This window comes from Acanthopagrus latus, chromosome 23 (assembly GCF_904848185.1).
Source record: "Acanthopagrus latus isolate v.2019 chromosome 23, fAcaLat1.1, whole genome shotgun sequence".
Classification (NCBI taxonomy): domain Eukaryota; kingdom Metazoa; phylum Chordata; class Actinopteri; order Spariformes; family Sparidae; genus Acanthopagrus; species Acanthopagrus latus.
In genome coordinates this window covers 7,142,836-7,164,807 of record NC_051061.1, presented here as the reverse complement: position 1 = coordinate 7,164,807, position 21,972 = coordinate 7,142,836, and the positions used below count along the sequence as shown (strand labels likewise).

At 42.2% G+C, this 21,972-nt stretch overlaps 1 protein-coding gene and 1 long non-coding RNA gene across 3 annotated transcripts; both read left to right on the top strand.

Moving 5' to 3' along the window:
• Positions 1–1,710: 1,710 nt before the first annotated feature.
• ap5z1 (adaptor related protein complex 5 subunit zeta 1) lies at positions 1,711–10,406 on the top strand. Of its 2 annotated transcripts, XM_037087782.1 has the most exons (18): positions 1,711–1,865; positions 2,374–2,511; positions 2,818–2,998; positions 3,300–3,450; positions 3,612–3,724; positions 3,860–4,034; positions 4,216–4,263; positions 6,030–6,170; positions 6,290–6,327; positions 6,413–6,575; positions 6,695–6,873; positions 8,255–8,397; positions 8,485–8,603; positions 8,974–9,101; positions 9,193–9,290; positions 9,384–9,516; positions 9,724–9,938; positions 10,036–10,406. In XM_037087782.1, the coding sequence occupies exons 1-18, from the start codon at positions 1,825–1,827 to the stop codon at positions 10,286–10,288; spliced, it is 2,457 nt and encodes an 818-aa protein (XP_036943677.1). In that variant the 5' UTR covers positions 1,711–1,824; the 3' UTR covers positions 10,289–10,406. The 2 variants fall into 2 exon arrangements, with proteins under 2 accessions (XP_036943677.1, XP_036943678.1); XM_037087783.1 differs by lacking the exon at positions 4,216–4,263.
• Positions 10,407–11,689: 1,283 nt separating this feature from the next.
• Positions 11,690–21,972, top strand: LOC119013349. The gene is made up of 2 exons (XR_005072734.1): positions 11,690–16,047; positions 17,466–21,972. It is a non-coding gene; the product is annotated as an uncharacterized LOC119013349 (long non-coding RNA).

Here is a 21,972-nt window from a genome sequence, read left to right as displayed (position 1 = left end):
GTGAGCGAGTGAGAGAGACAAGGGGAGGGAGGCAGAGAAAGAGGGAGGGGGGGTGAGAGAGAGACACAGAGAGAGAGAGAGACAAGCAGATGGAGAGAGAGATTGTTGATTTTTAACATTTTTAAAGAGGGGGGAGAGAGAGAAAGTGAGAGAGGCAGACTGAAAGAGAGAGAGAGAGAGAGAGAGAGAGAGCAGAGGCGTGTGAGCTCAGAGGGAAATAACAAGTTGACTGACTGCAGAGAGTCGAGGAGGACCCAGGCCCACAGCCTGCGTGACCTCTGCCACCATCACAGACGCTCCGCAGACACAGACAGGACATTACAACGCCCGGTGACTTGTTTTAGCCTCAGAGGTGGTCAGGAAAAGTCCCGTAGATGCTTTTTATATCCCATCACACCATCACCAGCTGCCTATCAACAGGTGAATCCTTTGTCCCGCTGGTGGAAAAACTGAAGTACAGTTGTACAACTTATTTATCACTCCACAGGGCAACATTTCAAAGAGAAATATTCAACGTTTCCAGTTTATATAGAGGTGTTTACTGCTAAAGAGTTCCCATACACAAACCATATGGTCTTGTAAACATGATGCAGTGCAGTGTTAAAGTTGATGTCGTAAAATGTACCCAAAGGTCTCTATCAAGTGAAGTAAAGATGTTGTGTTCATGTATTAGTTTGGTAAAAGTAAAACATGACAGTGAAAGTACCTAAAAATTGCACTGAAGCACAGTAATTTGGTAAAAGTACTTAGTTACATTCCATCGTTGCTTAAACTACCCAAGAAAAAACAAAAAAACCTTTAGAGTGATGACTTTGCTCTAGTGTGACCTACAACAGTTGCCTGCACTCAACTGCAAGAAAATAATCATACAATAATGTATATATAACTGTACAAAACTGACAGAGGGATATTTTTTAGTGATCGTTCATGTCTTACTTTAACTACGTATTGAAGATAGCACTTCAATTTCAATTTCAGAGCCAACAAGACCTCTGAACAAAATTTGTACATTTACTATTGATACAATTTCTTAACCTACCCTCAGGAAATGAAATCTGCATGCTGTACTTGTCTTCCAACAGATTGTTTTATAATGTGGTATTCCTTTGCTCAGGTAACTTTTACTTTACCTACTTGATCAGAACACTCCTTAATTGTGGGTTCTGATCCTTTTCATCTTTATCTGCAGAGTATTAGGATTAGACAAGACCATAAACAGCAGATAAACTGTCAATCACCTGAAGAAATTGCATTGAAGTGCTTCAGTAAATGACCTTTAAAAAGCCCTTTGCATTGTTTCTTCAGCCGACAAGCACAGGAAACTAAGATGTAAATTAGCCGCGTTATTCTTCATTATCATTATCTGATGGGTCCTCATGGAGGAACAAAATACAGCCCTGTGGATTATTTGTATGATAGTAAAGTAAGATGCTTTTGTTGAACTATATTTGCATTGAGACTATCGAACTGTTAGAGAACAATAACAAATAATTTTAAACAGAAATGCAAAGAAACTTGTTGGAAGAGATCTCAAAGTGATTTGATTTCCCTAACAACATTTTTTAAATCTATTTTCTCATATTATATTAAATATACATATATTAATTCTAATTCTAACAATTATTATGTGTATTTTGGTGTCAGTACAGTGGGTGTGAGTGAGTTTCTACCTCCACAGAGCTGCTCCATCACGTCCCCCTGGTGAAGACGGAACCAAAAGTGATGGTCATGTGATTCTAGTCAGGACACAATTAGCGAGCGCACTGTTTACCTTCCGCCGCCGACAGAGGTAGCAACACAGAGATGCCCGACTCTCTCTGAAACATGTACTCTCACGGCTCAGAGAGTTTAATAAGGCAGGCGAGGTAAGAAAAGGACATCAGGACAACTGTGTCCGCCACCTTCAGCTCGTCTGTTCAGCTGGCATTTACTCTGCTAAGCTAACAGTGCTAACGCTAGTTAGCCTGTCAAAGTGGCACTATGTGACTTGAACTTTTAATGTTTTCGTCCATTTAGCTTCGTTTTCGCTGCTCTTTTTCACAGGCAGGACTGCAGCAAACAGATAGTAATTTCATTATCATGCCTGTTTTTGCAATGTTATGTTATTTACTCTCACTTGTTAAACACGTTTTCAGTTAAAAACATTGCACTCAAAAGAGGAACGAGTTTGCATTCGTTAGACTGTAACGGGGAATGTTTCAGACATTTCTGTTTTAATATGTTTTTCTGGCAAGAGACCAAAAGTGTTGCTCAAATGTCAGAAGTGGAGTTTATTAATATTGTGCAAAGTAGATCAGGCGTCACAGTGACAAAGCAGTGCGTCTCAGAGGACATTATAGTGACCAGACAAGGTGCTCTGTGTGTCATTTCCAGGGAGATCCAGGAGTCTGAGCTGAACAAGTTTTACAGCAGACTCGTCAAGCTGCTCCAGGGGAAGGAGCTCGGTCATGAGACTGTGGACTCCCTGCAGAGGCTGCACCTCATCCTCTCTGCCACCAAGTACACCAGGACGTAAGAGCCCCAGCCTGATGATTCATTCACACCTTCCTGTCTTCACTCAGTTCAACTTTCTCCTGAATCGGCCTTGCTGTTTCACTCCTTCATCCTCTCCTTCCTTGCTTTTCTTTAACTTAACATGCACTGTCTGTGGTGATCACCTGCCCTCTCAGATAGCACGCACAAGCACAAAGAGCTCCATCTTCCCATTCCTCAGTGTCATCCTTCTATTTCTGTTCCAAACCTTTTAATTATCAGTGTGACTCTAAATTCATAACACCTCTGCCACCGTCCTCTATCCACTGTTGTCATCCACGTTAGGTTGCCTCCGGAGCTTCAGAAGAGGCTGGTATCCCTCCTGTCTTCACCTGTGGAGCAGCTTCAGGTGCTGAGCTCAGCTGTGCTCAGAGAGACACTGCCCCTATCTGGCCAGGAACTCAACTACAACCAGGAGAACATCAGTCAGCTGAACAGCCATGCTGCTGCTCTGCTGCTCTCTCAGGTGGGCAGTGATGCATACGTTGTGTTCGGCTTCATTCCTATTTATTTTGTGTGGTGTGTGGGATTCTTAGTGGCTGTTTGTTGTGCAGCCGGATCGATTAGTCAATTAATCAATGGGTTGATTGAGAGAAAATTAATTGCTATTTTTACTATGGTTCCAGCTTAAATTAAATGGTTTGCTACTTTTCTTTGTCATTTATGATTGTAATTGAGGATTCTTTGGGTTTTTGACTGTTTTTTAAACTTATTTTCTACACTCACAATTTAATCACCTCCTCTTGCCAACTTGGACTCTCCAACAGGCTGGATCCAGGGCCGACTTGTCATCACTCTGCGCTCAGCTCCTTCGCAGTCTTGAAAGCCGACAATCGGAGGGTCCAGCTCACTGTCTCACACACACCCTGCCCATCCTCAACACCGTCCTCACACACAGCCCCGAGTCCCTCACTGACGGTAACAGACAAGATTGTGGCAAAGCTAAAACAGAAAGTTAAAATGGAAGGCTAATCAGTGATCAAGCGATCGTGCAAAGGGGACGTTTCCACACAGTTCTCTCTCTCTCTCTCTCTCTCTCTCTCTCTCTCTCTCTCTCTCTCTCCATCTGACCGCTACAGATCACGTGACCCTCCTGAGTAAAAAGCTTGTCGATTGGCTGCGTTATGCCAGCATCACTCAGGGAGGCGGTGCGTCCTCGGGAGGATTTTTCACGGGACCACGGTCACGTCAGGTAAACATTACACAATTTTTTTTGTCAAGATTTTCTACTTTATTGTGTATTTTGAATGAAGCTTGAGTACAGAAAACACTGGACGAATAAGAAAAATGTCAATAAATACATTTGTGTCTGTGTTTTTTCTGTCAGCCGGCGCCCATAGCGGAGCTGGACGGGACAGTTTCGGGGGATTTCTTCACCGTGTTGTGTGTGGGCCAGGGTTTCACCGACGACCAGTGGATGAACGTCTATTCCTTCTCTATGCTTCGCCACTGGCTTCTCACCCACCACTCTGTCTCCAACGGCAACACCACAGCAGACACCGGTATGACCTCACCTATAAATGCAAACCACAACCTTTTTGCTTTCCCATGCAAGAGAGAGTCATTACTTTATGTCATACCTGCAAAAAGAAACATCAGCCTCAGTGTGCGTACGTTAAAGGCTGTTACTTCGCTCATGTCAGCCATCTGCGATGATCTGATCTGTGTTTTCATCATCTCCAGCGAACAGGCTGCAGCTCAGCCTCTCCCACTCCCACTCCTTTTCTTATGGTAAGATATGTGAGTTTTGTGGACGCTCCCTGCATGCCTCTGAGATGCCCCAGATTAAGCTGAACCTTTACATCTTCTCTTTAACTTCGGGGCTAACGCACGATATGATCACAACTTGCAGCCAAACCCCAATCTAACAAACGATCTCACCAGAAAATCCTCCCCTTCCTAACGACACTTTCACAGGGTGTGTGTGTGTGTGTGTGTGTGTGTGTGTGTGTGTGTGTGCGCGCGCCTTTAATTTTCCCTTTAATCCTCCTGTGAGTTTGTAAACATGAATTAATCACTGTGATTCGTGAGCGGCTCTGACGACCGCTGCAGTCAAAATGGAACGGTATCATAATAAACATACATCTGCCACAGTGCCACTAAACATGGTGCTTGTTATGATATGAGGAGCAGTCAGATTCTGCCTTCTTGACACTGTGGGTTAGTGTAAGCAGACTTCAGGTGTAGTTTCTATTAATAATCAGTGGTTCTTGTTGCCCTCCAGCTCCTCCTCTGCTTGATTGGACTGAACGGCTCGAGACTTTTTCTAAGCATGGTCCTGTCAACCTGTCAACAGCTGTCTTTCTTCATCCTTCTCGGGGGATGTGATCTGGTCTATGATTGACCTCTGTCTCTAAACCTGTCGATTAATCTCTCATCTAAAGCTCACAGCAAGTCGATCTCACAAGCTTTAGATAGAAGCTTCAGGAATTCAGCGCAGCAGCACAGGGACATCTGGTGGATTTTAAACGTATAGCAGCTCTTAAACGCGGAGCCTGAAGCGCTACAACGCTCTGATTTAAATTTTCCGTCTATTATCTGTGCAGTAAAAGTCCAAATGGCGAGTGCTTCGTTTTAAAATCCGTGTTGTTTCTGACCAGAAGTTCAGCAATAAATGTACATGTGCTGCAGTATTTATGTGTAAAATAATTCCCACAAAAGCCTTGTATAAAATATGTATTTGCTGCCATGAAATATTAATTGACCCAGTTGATTTAGTTTAGGCTAAGTTTGCTCTGTGAACGTCTTTACATTTCATATGAATCGCGATGTGATAAAATATTCATTAAATTAGGCCATGAGTGACTTTGCTTACATAATTACCTGGTGTCTGTGGAGACTGTGGAGTGTCAGAGAGAGAATACATCAGTAAAAGCATTAAGAAATGAATGTTGAAAGACAAATAACAAAACTTAAAAGAACAATTACAAGCATTTTCATTTATTTTTAATAGTTTAATTGTTAATTTATTTGTGTATACATTTACATACATCTCAATAATATATTCATTTTGCATATAAATAATATTTTCCTCTAATGATTTTTTTATCCCCTTTCGCCACCATTTTATTTGCAATTGTTTTTGCTGCTCCCCATTTCTTAGAGTAGTATGTATGTATTTTAAAAAAGTCATGAATATATACAGAAGTGAATGAAAAACACAATGTTAAAAAATGAAATTGAAATAGTTTGTTATCCTTTTAGAGATTTTTTTTTTTTTTTCGCGATACTCCAGTGACTCCAAAGTGTCAGTGGCTGGAAATTCTATTATAGTATTATTTTTTTTTGCACTGATCTGACAATCATATTGTTTTGCTGCAAATCTATCAAAACTGAATGTGGCTGCTTTCTGAGGCACCAGCGATTGTGAAGCTTCGCCCTTCATCGATCACAGGGTTGTATTCTTTTGACACAAGCCCCAAGCAACTGTAAAAACGATATTTTTGAGCAGGCTTTTGAGTCGTGACCTCTCCTCCCTGACCTTCCCGTGTTGTCAGACGACCGGTCGGAGGTGGACGGGTCGGTGGTTTCTATGGTTTCAGCGACTTCCTCCTCCAGCCGCTTGCTGCCTCCGAAGGAGCGTCTGAGAGAGAAGGCCTTCCAGTACTGCCAGCGCCTCATCGAGCAGAGCGATCGCAGTGAGTGTGCACGCGTTACATTACTCACGGGTGCCAGTGGTTGTCTTTTCTTTTGTATCTGTACTGTGTATTTTACTCTTGTGGCAGATGTGATGTGGGTTTTTTCTCTTTTGTTTCAGAGGCTCACAAAAAGACAGATACAGACCTGCAGAAAGCGGTGAGCCTGCAGGATTACTTATATCAGGGGAAAGCAGGTTTTTATACTGGGACCTTTATTCTATTTGTCCTGTTTCTTCTCCCAGTGTCTGGTGGAGGCGGTGTGTATCCTGGACTGTGTGTGTGTGGAGGACACCTCGCTGGTCTTCCGAACGTTCCCGTGCATCAAAGGGCTCTTTGGTCGGCTCAGCTCAGACCTGTCGTTTGCCAGAGTCCTGCTGCCCATAGCACAATTCTACCTCAACCACGGTGTGTATTCACATCCACGTGTACACATGCTCAACCTCACAGCTCTCTCTTATCTGCACACAATCACTTCAGCTCCTTGATGCACTGAAGATTTAACAGTCAACTGTGTACTCATGTAGGCGAGATGGCCGCGGTGGATTGTGAGAGCGTGTGGAACCTGGTGTTCGGCCGATTCCCTGCCGAGCTCTTCAACAACCAATTCCTGGCACATGAGCTTCTACGCTTCTTTCGGCTGAACCTCGAGAGCCTGCAGCTCCGAGTCCCACAGTACACCCACTCCTTCCCAAACCTGCTGAAGGTGAAAACCAGACAAACGTATCTGCACAGATCCTTTCGACTGTTGTATCCTCTAGATATACACTATATTACCAAAAGTATTCGCTCACCCATTCAAATGATCAGAATCAGGTGTTCTAATCACTTGGCCTGGCCCCAGGTGTATAAATTCAAGCACTCAGGCATGCAGACTGTGAAACAAGACATTTGTGAAAGAATGGGCCGCTCTCAGGAGCTCAGTGAATTCCAGCGTGGAACTGTCATAGGATGCCACTTGTGCAACAAATCCAGTCGTGAAATTCCCTCGCTCCTAAATATTCCACAGTCAACTGTCAGCTCTATTATAACAAAATGGAAGCGTTTGGGAACAACAGCAACTCAGCCACGAAGTGGTAGGCCACGTAAAGTGACGGAGAGGGGTCAGCGGATGCTGAAGCGCATAGTGCAAAGAGGTCGCCGACTTTCTGCACAGTCAATTGCTAGAGAGCTACAAACTTCATGTGACCTTCAGATTAGCCCAAGTACAGTACGCAGAGAGCTTCATGGAATGGGTTTCCATGGCCGCGCAGCTGCAGCCAAGCCACACATCACCAAGTGCAATGCAAGGCGTCGGATGCAATGGTGTAAAGCACGCCGTCACTGGCCTCTAGAGCAGTGGAGACGCGTTCTCTGGAGTGATGAATCACGCTTTTCCATCTGGCAATCTGATGGACGAGTCTGGGTTTGGAGGTTGCCAGGAGAACGGTACATTTCAGATTGCATTGTGCCAACTGTGAAATTTGGTGGAGGAGGAATTATGGTATGGGGTTGTTTTTCAGGAGCTGGGCTTGGCCCCTTAGTTCCAGTGAAAGGAACATTGAATGCTTCAGGATACCAAAACATTTTGGACAATTCCATGCTCCCAACCTTGTGGGAACAGTTTGGAGCGGGCCCCTTCCTCTTCCAACATGACTGTGCACCAGTGCACAAAGCAAGGTCCATAAAGACGTGGATGACAGAGTCTGGTGTGGATGAACTTGACTGGCCTGCACAGAGTCCTGACCTGAACCCGATAGAACACCTTTGGGATGAATTAGAGCGGAGACTGAGAGCCAGGCCTTCTCGACCAACATCAGTGTGTGACCTCACCAATGCGCTTTTGGAAGAATGGTCAAAAATTCCTATAAACACTCTCCTCAACCTTGTGGACAGTCTTCCCAGAAGAGTTGAAGCTGTAATAGCTGCAAAAGGTGGACCGACATCATATTGAATTCTATGAGTTAGGAATGGGATGGCACTTCAGTTCATAGAATGAGTAAAGGCAGGTGAGCGAATACTTTTGGTAATATAGTGTACCTGCTCTAACCAAGCGAGGGGTTTACATGATACTGAGCCGTCTGCGTTCTCTCTGTCCGTGTTTGCAGTTGCTGGCGTGGGACAGCCCGGCGCTGGTGGATGACTTTGTCGACCTGCTGCCCTCCCTGGTGACAACTGGAACTGCGGTGGAGCTCCTCCACACTCTGCTGGATCTGCCCTGTCTCTCTGCCACACTGGTCCTACAGCTCAGGTGGAGATCAGAGCAAAACTTTCTAAAAAAAAAAATATGCAAACTGCCAATGAGACTGATTTAACAATTTAAGTGTGTGTGTTGTAGGTCAGTGTGTTTGCCCATCGCTGACCCAGGCGGGCGTGGCCTCCTGTCGCTTGATGCATTTCGGAACCCTTCTTTCAGAGGACTGTTCCTCTTCCTGCTTCGAACAGAAGCAGGCTCGGGTAAGAACAGTCACGCAGTTGCAGCAATGTTTTGACATTTTGGGAAATTTTTCGTTTTCCTGCATAGAAACCAAAAAAAGAAATGTCATTTAATCACTTTGGCTTTTCAACAGACTAACTAAAAAATCATGTTTCAAATCGGTAATCGGTATCGGTAAACTATTGTCAACCTTTTGGACAGAGCTTAACTATCTGTTATGCCCTGTTTGTACTAATCTACGCTAATAAACTAAATTGACTCTAAAATACTAAAGACTCTTCCACTCTGGGGGCATCACTTTTACACTGAGACTGTTTCATGACCAATTTAAAGTTCATGTAGAAACACAGCAGTTTGCAAGCAACAGTTTTACTATTTTTCTTTCCACAGGTGACACAATTGACAGACTGAGCACGCTCCATGAGCTGCTAGCCGAGGCTGCTGATTGGCCGAGAGTTGTTCAGTGTGCCCAGACTGTCCCTGTGCTGCTGCACATTTTCTTCAACACAGTCATCACGGTGAAGAGGTTTAACATTAATTCATGACTGTAGCTACTGTGCATCAGTTCCAGGTAATTAAAACAATACAGTGTGTGCTCCTGTTCCACAGGTCGCTGATGAGAAGCTTTTAGCCCACCTGGTCCTGGTGATGCTGGAGAGAAGCAGCCTCCTCCTCAACATACCTAAGTACCTCAGAGAGATACACAGGTGAACACATAAAGAGCAACTCTAGTGTTACTCTGCTGCTTGTCTTCACCCTCAGCTCCTCACCCGCTCCACCCCATCTCGCTGTCTCTGCAGGGTGTTCAGCTGCCACCTGCTCAGGTTGTGCAAGCTCCACCCCTCCCTGGTGGTGGACCAGTCTCACGAGCTGCTGGAGTTTGCTGGGGCCACAGCCAACGTCTACAGCAAAGAGGAAATCTACACGCACGTGGTAATGAAGCTGTGATGGCAGAGAGCAGGAATCGTGTATCATTTTCGGTGTATTTTGGATCCTGTACAAAACTCACAGCGTCTCATTTACTCCAATCTCAGCATTTTTTTTTCCCCCATGCATTGAAATATTGTAAAATATCACACTCAGCAGTAAAATGTGCCAAAGCCTGACACCAAAATAATACTGAACTTGTTTCCTTTTCAGGTGTGGGTGCTGGGAGAGTACCTGTCCATGTCATGTGACTCCCGCTGCTCTGTGAGCCTCATCACTTCCTGTTTCGAGGCGCTGGAGGCGGTGCTGTTTGAGATCACCTCATCTGCCCCCGCACCTGGAGCTGTCTGCGCAGCCCCCAGAGTCATCACCACTCTGATGAGCGCTCTGGCTAAGCTGGCGTCACGATCACATGACCTCATACCCAGGTGACTGACAGCAGTGCACACTTCTTTAAATCGTCTCTCTTTTTTTTTTCCGTGTGTCATGTAATGTAATGCCATTGTGTGTTTCTATCTGTTTTAGGGTGTCTCTGTTCCTCTCCAAGCTGAGAACAGTCACCAGAAGCGGGTCAGTCGCCTGGTGCTCCGACGAAGAGGACCTCGTTGCCATAGTAACACGGGGGGAGGAGCTGTGGTCGCTGCTGAAGGCCCCCGGTGTGGCCCAGAGCGTCCTGACCCCACCTCCACATGTTACCACACCCCAGTGGCACCGAGACATCAACGTGGCCATGCCGCTGCGACTGCGGGCCCTGACCAACCTCACACACTCACAGTGACACACACACACACTTAGAATGCATCAGTATAAAGAAAAACAATCAATCTTAATGAGTCTTGTTTGATTTTTTGCACCTTATTTTTGTAAATAAATGACATTATTTGATTGAAAGTTGATGTGATGAAGCATTTTTGGCATCCACAAAACACACAGATCTCTCAGTTCAATATAGTGTCTCTTCTTTAATACAGTGGAAATAACATTTTACAAAATAGATCATCTGATTCAAAAATAGAAAGAAAGAAATGCTTTCCTGAGTAAGTGGTGTTTTCTAAAAAATATATTCTCTGATTAAAAAAAACAAGAACAATTTAATTGTACAGGAGGTTCAAGAAAACCTGCAGGTGTTATTGAAAAAAGTACAAACATTTTCATATTTAATCTACGCTTGTAACAATTACGTGTAAATTCTCATATTCAGAGGATTGCAGGAAATTCTACGACACTGCTGCTGATAGAAAAGTGCTCAAGCTTAAGAGTGCATCATTTAAACAAAACAAATGGCGATCACGGTCCCCTAGACAACATAATCACTGGAAATGGCCTCGACATTCTTTGTGAGTTTAAAATTTGACCCAGAATACAGTTAGTGAGACACTGTAGTGGCAAATACAAACAGGGTCATGATCATGCATATAAATTGATTTGAGAATACACCTTGCAGTTCTGTATTAACAGGGAATTTGAGCCTGATGAAAGACCAAGGTTTGATGCGTCCTGTATAATAAAAGCTGGAGTGGGGGAGCAGCAGGTGCAGCTACAGCTCACCCAAGGTCACAGATAGGGGCCTGGGTGAGACACTTTGTAAGCCTTAAGGAAGTCAGACAAAAATGAGAATAGTAAGATGACAGTCTCGCGTGATCATGACGAGGGGGGTGGTCCAGGAGGGCACTGGTGACCTGGACCTCGGGTATAAAAGAGGGTGATCGGGGCAGATTTCTCAGTTGCCCCGGGGTACCTCATGGATTTATAACTCTTCTCTTGGAATAAACACCTTTTTGGACTGAAGACTTGCTGCCTCGCCTCTGTTTTGGACTTAGTCTCTGAGCGGTCTTGTCTCAAATTTGGACTTAGTCTCTGAGCTGTTTTGCCTCTGGTTTTGGACTTAGTCTCAGAGCCGTTTCTCCTCAGATTTGGACTTTAACTTTTGAGCGGAGTCACAGAGTCAGATAGTGGAATAATTGGACGGATAAGGAAGGTAGTCTCCCACTACATTTTGGCGAGCCTAGCCGCGGAGGAGCGGCCCGGTACACAGCCTGCGGCGGCGGACCGGGAGGGACGGGACGGCGGATCTCAGGCGCGCCCCACATACACCATTAAGGGATATATTTATATCTTTTCTTCATTTACGAGTGATACCGTCTACTCCTTCCCAGCCCCAAGTCTCAGGTATTGTTCTAAAAACCTCTCCAAAAGAACCTAAGACTGAGAATTATGAAAAATAAAAATTAAATTAAGATAAATTTAATTAAATTATTATTGTAAATTTTCCTTTATAAAAATTAATAAGTAATTTTAAGTATTGTTATTATTATTAGTTTTGGTTGTATAAAAAAAATAAAAAAGTAATAACCTGAATTGAAGTATTTAAGAGGCATGGCAGCGGCCTTCAGGCCAAAATTGTGAGTATGTGTGATTGATAATTATATATGTATGTTTCATGTATGTTTATGTAAAAGTATGATTTAGTCAAGTCAGTTCATGTGCGCAGCGAATTATGTCTGATAAATAATGTTCATGCATAGCTTGCCCTAACCACCTTTTAATGATAAAACAAAGTATGTATGAAGAGGGATGGATAAATGTGAGAGAATGCTTTTTAACATGTTAATTTGCATGTGGATCTGTATGTGTCTGAGTCTTGGAAGTGGAATGGTGTGGTATGTTGTAAAATATGTGGCAGTACTGAGAATAATGGCACAAGGAAACTGCACTAAGCAGTTATCTGTTAAAACAAATAGCTCGAGCTGTGGAGTGTAAGGAGACGGGACAGATAAGTTGAAGATAAAATGCGCGTTGATGTCGGAACAAGTTGTTATTGTTGTCTGAGTGTCTTATCGGTTGTTATCGTTGTTGTTATCCGAGGAAGTCGGTGATAAAGTGGTATTGTGGAAATCTGCAGAAGTCGCTAATAAATTGTTATTGTGGTTTGAGACTATAGTAAGAGGTTGTAGCGGCCCGTGAAGAGGGCCGAAAGAACTACAAGTCTAATCTGTAGTTGTTGTTGTTGTTGTTGTTGTTGTAAGTCGTTAAATAAGGTGTTGTTGTGTTGTGAGATTTGAACAAAGAGCTCATTCGACCCGGGGGAAGGGTCAAGAGAACTGGCGGTCTTACGAATAATCATTGTGCCCTCTCAGGAATGATTTAGACGCGCATGAAGTTCTGTTTGGCGGGGAAGCCAAAATCGCTGTGCCCTCTCTGGAGCGATAAAAAGATAATGCGGATCCAAGAACAGCGCCTATGAAAGAGGGCTGTTATAGTGAAATAGCTGTAGAGTAGAAGAGAAGAAAATAATATAAGGCCTTTGTAAAAATATGTACATAAAGTGTGAAAACTGAAAAAAAAAATGCATGAATGTAAAATAGAGGAGTAAGGTACCGTGTAAATAATAAAATAGAACAAGTGAGGCAGGACAAATTAAAAGAAATAGATAATTGTAGTAGAAGAAATTGTTTTTTGTTCTTTGACAAAAATACGTAAGTAAACAGTTAAATTGTTTAAATAAAAAAAGAGAATAATAATCGGAAGGCCAGAGCAGGAGCAATCTAATCCAAAAAAGATAACGGCAGCAAGGAAGAAAGAATAGAAGATAAAAGTAACGCAGCGCCAGCTGTGCCAGTCAGCGTCCGACAGGATGGGCATAACACACAGTAAGCGGCCGACGGGACTGACACCCGCAGAATTAGTAATGTTAAAACACCCAACGCAAAAGAGAAAAATTCAGGAGTGCATGAAAAGATGGCACGGGGTATCCTCTGGAGCCACAAAGTGGCCGTTAGCAGGGACCTTTGACCTAAATTATTGTGACTGAATAGAGGCTGAATTACAGAGAAAAGACCTAAAGAATGATGATAATAAATGATAATGATAAGTAGAAGGAAACATGACAATTTCCACTGTGAGAAGTAGACGGGAGAATAGTGGGAAAAATTACAGTAGAGGTGAGAGAGAGAGGGCCAGAAGCAGAACACACACATACAATCAAAAATAGATCAGGGGAGACCTTGAAAACCAGCCAGCGCCCAGCACAGAAAACAATGAGACACTGTCAGGGCAGCTGCAATTTAGACTTCAGCCAAACCTTCTGCATTTAGCAGAGAACTTAGACTTGGAGTAGAGAGCAAGCATTAAAATCGATGCTGTGACAAATAAGTAATAAATAATAATAATAATATAGGCGGCAGGTAGAGCAGGTAGGCTCGTCATCGGAACAAGATACTGAACCCCAAATTTCTCCTGATGTGCAGTTGGCACCTTGCGTGGCAGCCTCTGCCATCAGTGAGGGCCCTGCGCTGAGCTGATGACTCGTCCAGGGAGTGCCCTGCCTTCACCCAGACAGATAACTGCGACTGGCTCCAGTAACAAACCCTGCGACCCCATAAAAGGGATGAAGTGGTGACGGACAACAATAATGATGCTAATAATAATAGTAATAATAATATTTAATAAACAATAAGAAAATAGTAAATAATAACAGAATAGTAAATAATAGAAGAATAGTAAGTAATAAGAGAAGTGTAATTAAAATAACTGATAATTATAGGCAAATTAAAGTAATATGATATGATAATAAATTGAATGATGAGGATAAAGTGGTGGGTGATAACACAGATACAAGCATAAAAATGAAAATAAAATAATTACTGATGACTATTGCGCCACTAAACGGGACATGGAAAATCAAGGTGTCGGAACGCATTTTTGGCTTGAACAAACATATTTTGATGATGAGGAAATTGGACATTGGAAACTGAGCAAGAAATCAGTCAAACATTATGGCATTTGACGAAAGTTGGTAATACAGACTCTTCCGGTTTGTAATCAATGTGCTGTAAAGAATATGATCAGGATGTGAGAGGAGGAGGAGAGACTCCCATTTGGAGTGTCAGAAAGTCATATAAGAGGCAATTATCTCTACATGAGGGGTTATCGTTTTAAGAGGGAGTAAGATATGAAGTGCCGTGAAAGTATGTGACCTCCACTCTGTTGTATTTAAGTCAGTAACATTTGGAAGACTGGAGAGAACAGTCTGGACCTTCCCTACATGCAGCATGCATTAAAGAGATCTGATTCATCACACTGAGTCTAACATTCTTAAGATATAAGATAATCCTTATAGGTGAGTAAGAAATTGAAAGGAAGTGACTTATGCAAACCTGATAAAGGGTAATACAATGAAAATAATAGCATATAATAGGAAGAAAATATAATATGATACAATATGAGATACTGTAATAATGATATGATACAGTACAGTATTACATGAGGCCCCACTACAATAAAATGGGTGTATGAGTGAAAATAAATATATGAAATAAGTATAAAGAATAAACTTCGTGGTGACATTCAGTGACTAGTATACAGCCTGTATACTACAGGGGTGCGTTGCTCGGAACGAATGTGTCATACAAACCAAAAAGTTACCCAAAGTTAGTGTGTGGTTGATGAGATCCATCCATACACTGTATGGGAAGAGCAGAATGATTGTGAAATTTGTTTGAATGATAAGTCCATTGAAAGTTTAAGCACATCTGTCCCAGTGAGTCAGCTGAAAACATAAGGAACAAAACCGGAAATTTATAAGCTCTATCTGACCCTCTTACAGGCTCTGCTGAAATAATGGCAGACAAATGGGGAAATAATGTGGTTAAAAATGTTCAACTTTGGCACTGTGTCACCCATGGGGTGCTTCCAGTAAAAGGCACATTAAGCACAGAATGTTTAAGATAGTGTAAAATATGTTAAAAGAAAAGGTAACAGGAAAGCAGGAAAGAAAAAAAGGTAGACTGACAAGTTTTTAAAATCAGTAGTGGGACTGAAACGGTAATGGGAAAATAGAGTTTGAGTAACATAAAGAAGAAACAATGTAGGGCCAGAATTAGGAATTGACCTCCTCCATGCTGTCTCCACACCTACAACCCTCCTTTAAACAATACCTTCTCCACACAAGGTCAGGCATCCCAGGATGACTCTGTGAAGGAGGGAGGAGGATAACCAGTACACCCTGTCTTTTCAGCCCTCTTTCTCTCTTCTAAAATGAGTCACAAATTAACCTTGCTTCTCCAAAAAAGCCTTTTTCTCCACCAGCCAGCTTCTACTGACTACTGACTGCGGAGTCGAGATCACTGAGGGGATGATGTTCCCCGACCCCGTGCTGAGGCAAACAAGGAAGCAGACTGTCATTGAGATCCAGAAGTGTTTTATACACAGACCATGTCAGCCAAACAAATTGAAGGAGGCTACAGAGGTATCACCTGACACAAAGACTGGAGTCGGGTGGGCCACAGAGTCCTGGACAAAGATGGCAGGCACTGCACAACAGCCAGAGGAAAAGGAGACTGGGCCCGTATCAAATTATCAAGGAAAGTGCAACAGCACTGACCAGATAAGCTATGCTGCAGAAGTAAGGTTATGGGAACCCCGAGCTTAATCATCAAGAAGGGAGAGATCCAGAGGAATCCTGACCACATGCACCAGCTAAAGGTGTCTGTTCATTTCCCAGGATTCACCTTGACACAGCCAAAGGAGACAGCAGAGGTCAGAGGTCTGAACTTTGAGCAGCACATACACAAGACACACACACACACACACACACACACACACACACACACACACACACACACACACACACACACACACACACACACACACACACACAGAGGGAAACACTGATTGAATGTTAAAGTCTAAGCTTTGCTTTCTGGCAGTATTTGATAGCTTTAGGGCTCTAAGCAAGTTTGATTTTTAGAAATATAAAAGATGCACATTCTGTTGTTATTCTGTTGTTGACTGTTAGACTAGGTTAAAGAAAATATGCACTCAGCCCTAGGGCTGTCAAGGTCATTGCTCATTCATCAGGGTGCCATTGTTGACTCTCTCATTTCACCATGTACCTCCCCCATCTTGCCCGGAAAAGAAACCAAAAAAAAAAAAAAAGGGGGGGGGGAGAGATTTTTAAAATACTTTAGGGTCATAAATTAAGATGCTGTAATGACTGTGGGTTTTCAGTTACTGATTTAACAAATGCATATTCTAGCATTCCTGTTTATCCTGACTCACAGTTCAAGGTTGCTTTCACTATCAATGGTAAACTTTGTTCATGGATTTGGATGCCATAGTTTTCTTCTCCAGTCCAACTTTGTTCCAAAACCGCAAATGAAAACAAATGATTGCCTTATTGGATTTAGCAGGCTATTGTTGTCCATAGATTGAGCTTTTTCTCATTCATTTATTTTTTATTCTTTTAGGCCTCCCAGACCATAGACGTCCCTTAAAGAAAAAAAATCATGAAAATAAGACATTTCTGAAATGAGGTGTTTATTTAAAAAAAAAAAAAAAAAAAAAGAGTAGTCCCACGGTGACGAAAAGTGATTAATAGATCATTATTTTTAACTTTACGTAACTTTAACGTTATGACCATATCTGATATAATTATGTGTCCTCTAACTGTTTGTGTTCTGCATGCTGTTTCATTTAACCTCAGAAAACCAAAAAGAACAGATAATTAAATATGTTGCAGATAGGGCGCAGTTTGCCTGTCGAATTTTGATGCAAGACGCTCCAACTGGTAAGCAACCTTTAGCATACTATAGCACCAAGTTAGATAACTCTGAGGCTGGTCTGCATCCCAGTTGTCAGGGACTTGCAGCAGCAGCTTTTGCTTTGAGAGAGCCTCAACAGGAACCATAGGACACCCAACAATACTGTATACATCTCACCAGATACATGCCCACCTCACCAGTCCAAGGTTTGTGCTTACACAAGCTAGGTTATGAAGTTGTGCTCTCAGCAACAACTGAACATCCAACGCTGCAATACAGTTAATCCTGCAACATGGATGATGATACCCATAGATAGAATGCAACATGACTGCCTTCAAGCCACAAATGTGTTTCTGAGACCACGTGAAGATATGCATAATCAGCCAATAACAACATATCTCTCTCTCTTTGTAGATGGATCCTGCTTCAGAGACGTGACAAGCAACAACACAGGTTAAGAAATTGTACAGTTGCTGCCAGATGATATATTTACCACAGTCCAAACAATCTATCTTGCCCAACCATGCTCAGCACAGCTTGCAGAAATTAAAGCTTTTAACTGCCGCAAAGCAAATTATCAGAAGGCAAGCGGTTAAATGTATACTCACAGTGGGCTATGCATACGCAGTGTGTCATATATATGGAAATATCTGGAAACAGAGAGGTTTTCTCAGAGCGGAATGGCACACCAGTAATGCATGGAGCAGCCATCTTAACACTAATTCAAGCATTCATCTATCAAGTGTATCAGCTATTATCAAGTGTGCTGCTCACCAAAAAAGCAGTTCCCTAATAGCCAAACGCAATAGCCTGGCTGACGAGGCCACTAAACAAGCTGAAACCGGTACATGTGTTGGACGGTTGAAGGCAGCCGAAAACTGTGAACCACTCACCACTTTACCATCCTTAATAGCAGCCCAGAAGGAGGCTGACATACGTACAGTTAGTGTGGTTAAAACGTGGTGATATTAAAACCACTCAAGAAGACCACCAGAAAGGTTTATGGTGTAAGCACAGTAGATAAAACTTTAGCAGAATGTTTGTGCAAACAATACTCTGAGGAAAGCCTTTCCTGCTGCAAAATTATACAAATTATACAAATGTGTTTGCCAGAGTGCATGAATTCTGATAACGAGTCATCTTTTGATAGAGATAAAGATTAAACTAGGAGTTTGAGACCATGGACTTCTGAAAATAAAGACAGTTCAGGCTAAAAAGGGCAGAGACTATCCAGGGTGGAAAAAAAAAAAAAAGAGCACTCTTCAATTTGGGCTAAGAGAAAAGAAAAGGGTATTTGTAGGACAGAGAAATGCAGGTTAAAATACAGCCTTAAGTCCATGGACGGCAAACATTGGATAAATAATCAAAAAGCAAGGTAAATTAAAGTCTAAATTAAAGGAAATGTGAGAATAATGCATGCGAGAACCAAAACTGAAAAAAAACACACACAAAAAAAAAAACAATCTGAACTGAAAATAAACAACGATAATAGTTGTTAACAAAAATCGAAGACCAACAAAAAAGTTTCAGTTAAACCAACAATAAATGTTCGAACATTCTTATGGGGGTTTAATAAAGTAAAAAAGTAGTGTATGAGGTTGTTGACTGTGTGTTGTCAACTACCTGTGTCTTGAGTGTGTGTTGAAGAATCTACTGGAAAAATTAGTGTTTCCTAAAATAAATTGTGCTATTTTGCAGTGTTGTGTGATTTGGTGCTGATGTAACTGTCAGACATTGGAGACATTTTTGCTGTTCTAAAGAGCTTTGTATTACTGTTAATAAGTGGTTAAGTGTGTTGCAGTACTCAAACGATGTGAAGGTTATTAGACAAACTTGATAGTTCTGGTCTAAAATGTGTGTGCTAATAGATATATTAGTATTGAATGTGATTTATGAGATGGTTGTTCTTGTGTGTTGTTTTTGACTTATGAATACTATTCGTGCAGGCTAAGAGTTTATAAATGCATGTGTAAAGTGTCGTTGAGATAAGGAATCCAAGTGACGGTCGGTTGAGGTTACAGCCGAGGAGACACATCCCCGGGCAGGTTTTATATTGTTTTAAGAGCGGGTTCCTATCTCGCTGATGGCTGAGGGAGTTGTGTGCTGAAAAGTTGTGTTTCAAACTGCAGCTCCATTGCTCCTCCCCTGGTGTGTGTGAGAGGGGGGATGCTAGCGCCCCCCGCTCTACTGCACGTCCGGTGTGACGTAATCACCCTCCCTTTCTCTCCTCGCTGTCGACTGGGTCCAAGCTCAGTGAACTTTTCCTTTTTTAGTACATCAAGGTTTTGTTGTGTATTTTTTGTTGTTGTTGTTTTTCAAGCTCCTTTCAGCATGCTGTCTCATTAGTGGTTGTTGTCTGAAGTGAATACCTATATGCAAGTGATATATACAATTTACGACGATTACATATAAGCTGCTATTTCAAATATTATAACCAATTGTGTTGCAAATACAGTTTAAGCCAGTTTATATTCAAGTAAACGCTATGATCTGTTCTTTGGAGTTACAGGGTGTGAGCTGAAGAAGGCTGTTGTTAATCAAGTAGCATTTGACCAACCTACTCTATTGCCCAAATGGTGTGTTCATAACAAAGAAATTCAAAGCTAATATTAGAACTGAAATATTAGAAATGATATATAATGATGTTGAAAATACTGAGATCCTTTACAAAAAAGCATATATATGAAGTGTCTGTGTTGATTGCATCATGATTTTCACATCAAAGTTCACATACCTGTTACAGAAGAAGTAAAATCATCATTTTAACTACAGAAACATCAAGCATCTAATAAAAACATACATATAACATGTCCACAGTCACAAGGTTCAGTAGAACATGCCAGTGGTATATCAAAAACTAAAATAGCCAAAATCATGGCTGATGGTAATGGTAAACTCACCTGAGAAGATGCTTTGCCATTAGCACTAATGTCTATGCACTCACAAACTAACAGACTAACCCATCTAACCCTGCATGAAATGCTCACTGGATGCCCAATGCCACTGCCACAGTGCAGGGGCCCTATAGAGGGACCGCTTCAGCAGCACTATTTATGGGGTTTAACTCAAATCTACAGATGTGTCCTCCAACAGGTGAAAGACTGATAGTAGTGTCGGAGAGGCTGCCGAGGATGATGCCACCAGCACAACCACGGGCAGTGACACCCTGGAAAGCGCACGTGCAGGACCGTCCGGCCTGCAAGATATACACCACCCGTCCACGCCTGAATTCTGGCCAGAGTCAGAGCGTTCTCTGACTCAGATTAATTTGTTTGTTTTCTTTCTTTTTGTGCTAACCCTTTCAGGTTTCGCAAGGGGGGAGGTAGAAAGAGAAGTCCTAATGACATGTGCCACTATTAACACACCACATGTTAACTGTGCACTTACCATGGTCACCTTAGCCACAATTACAAGGGCATAGTGAAAATGGGAGAACTACTACATCTTCTGTATGTAAAAGCTGACACATATGGTTGTTCACTAACCACCGATGGCACAATAGCTAACGCTCCAGGTTAACATTGGGTGGGACTACCCCGCACCACTGACTGTCAAGAGAATGGATGGTGACATTACAGGTAATACGCACAAACACGTCATGTTAGGACACAGAAACAATCAGAAAATGAAACTTTTAGAAGCCAGTAGATGGATTCGGCTAAAGAGTAACTGAGAAAAAAGAGATTTGGCCAAACTAAGAAGCACAGAAAAAGACCAATAAGAGTGTATTGTACGTTACAAACGTCAAAAGAATACCACTGCCAGGAAGTCACAGAGGTGACTGTTCGGATATAACTGAATGTCTTGCTTGTTGTGCAGTGCACATGGCAGTGAAATTGGATAGATGGAGTTCCAACTCTCAAATATGCCAATGAAAAATTAAAAACAATGACAGCTATGTAAACTTGATAAACTAATCTTCCTTTTCTGTGTAGCACGAGGACGAGTTGGTGTATGTAACCTGGAGAAACACAACCAACCTGACGTGGTGAGACTAATGAAGTGCAGCAATGAGACCTGGTATCCGGCCACCAATGGGGGCAATGCTACCACCATAAAAATGTGTGAATCCAGCCCTTCAACAATTAGCCCAACCACAACTACAGGATGAGCTCTCCGTGGATAATCAGCTAGGAAGACAACATCATGGATAGAGGTCAAAATGTAATTTAGATAAATGTGCCAGCAAGGCTGTGAGCCTGGCTAAGGTTGCTGTCCACTCCTGCAGAGGAACAATCCAAATGGATACAACAGAGCAGAGGTATCTGTCAGTGCCTGCACCCTCCAGGAAGAAGGGTGAGCTATCAACACAGAGACTACTGTACAAGGAGAGAGACAGGCTGACAGGTTTATAAATTATGTTCCGACAATTGTACGACGATCCCTTGTATTCAACATAGTTATGTAGAGTCAAATGTTGTAAATGTGTTGATGAAGAAAAGCGGGCACTCATTTGTGAAGGTCACGTCAGAAAGCTGAGTGCCATAAAAAGCACAAGAAATGTATTAAACCAGTGTGGTTTACAGGAAACCAGTAAGTTCATAGGGACTCTGGTGTAATGTTGGCCTTAGGGCCGCCACACTAACCAAGGCAACACCACGGGTAATATGTCACCAAGGCTAACAAATAACCCAAGCGTGTCATTTAAGTCCAGGTGCTAAGATTGGATAGAGCTCTTACCTGTCGTTATGTAATTGGATCATTGGAAAAATACCAGAAGAAATTTTTTTTACAAAAACAAAAGGTGGTATGAGAGTTTTACGTCAATGATCTAATAATTACTGATCTAATGTTTGCTGAACTGACCAAAGAGGGATCATCTTTACAAAGTGTGTCTAGATAATATTCTAATTCTAAAGGGTTTAAGAATTTGTCTATGTAATCTTGTGCTTTTCTGAAAAAAAAAAAAAAAAAAAAAAAA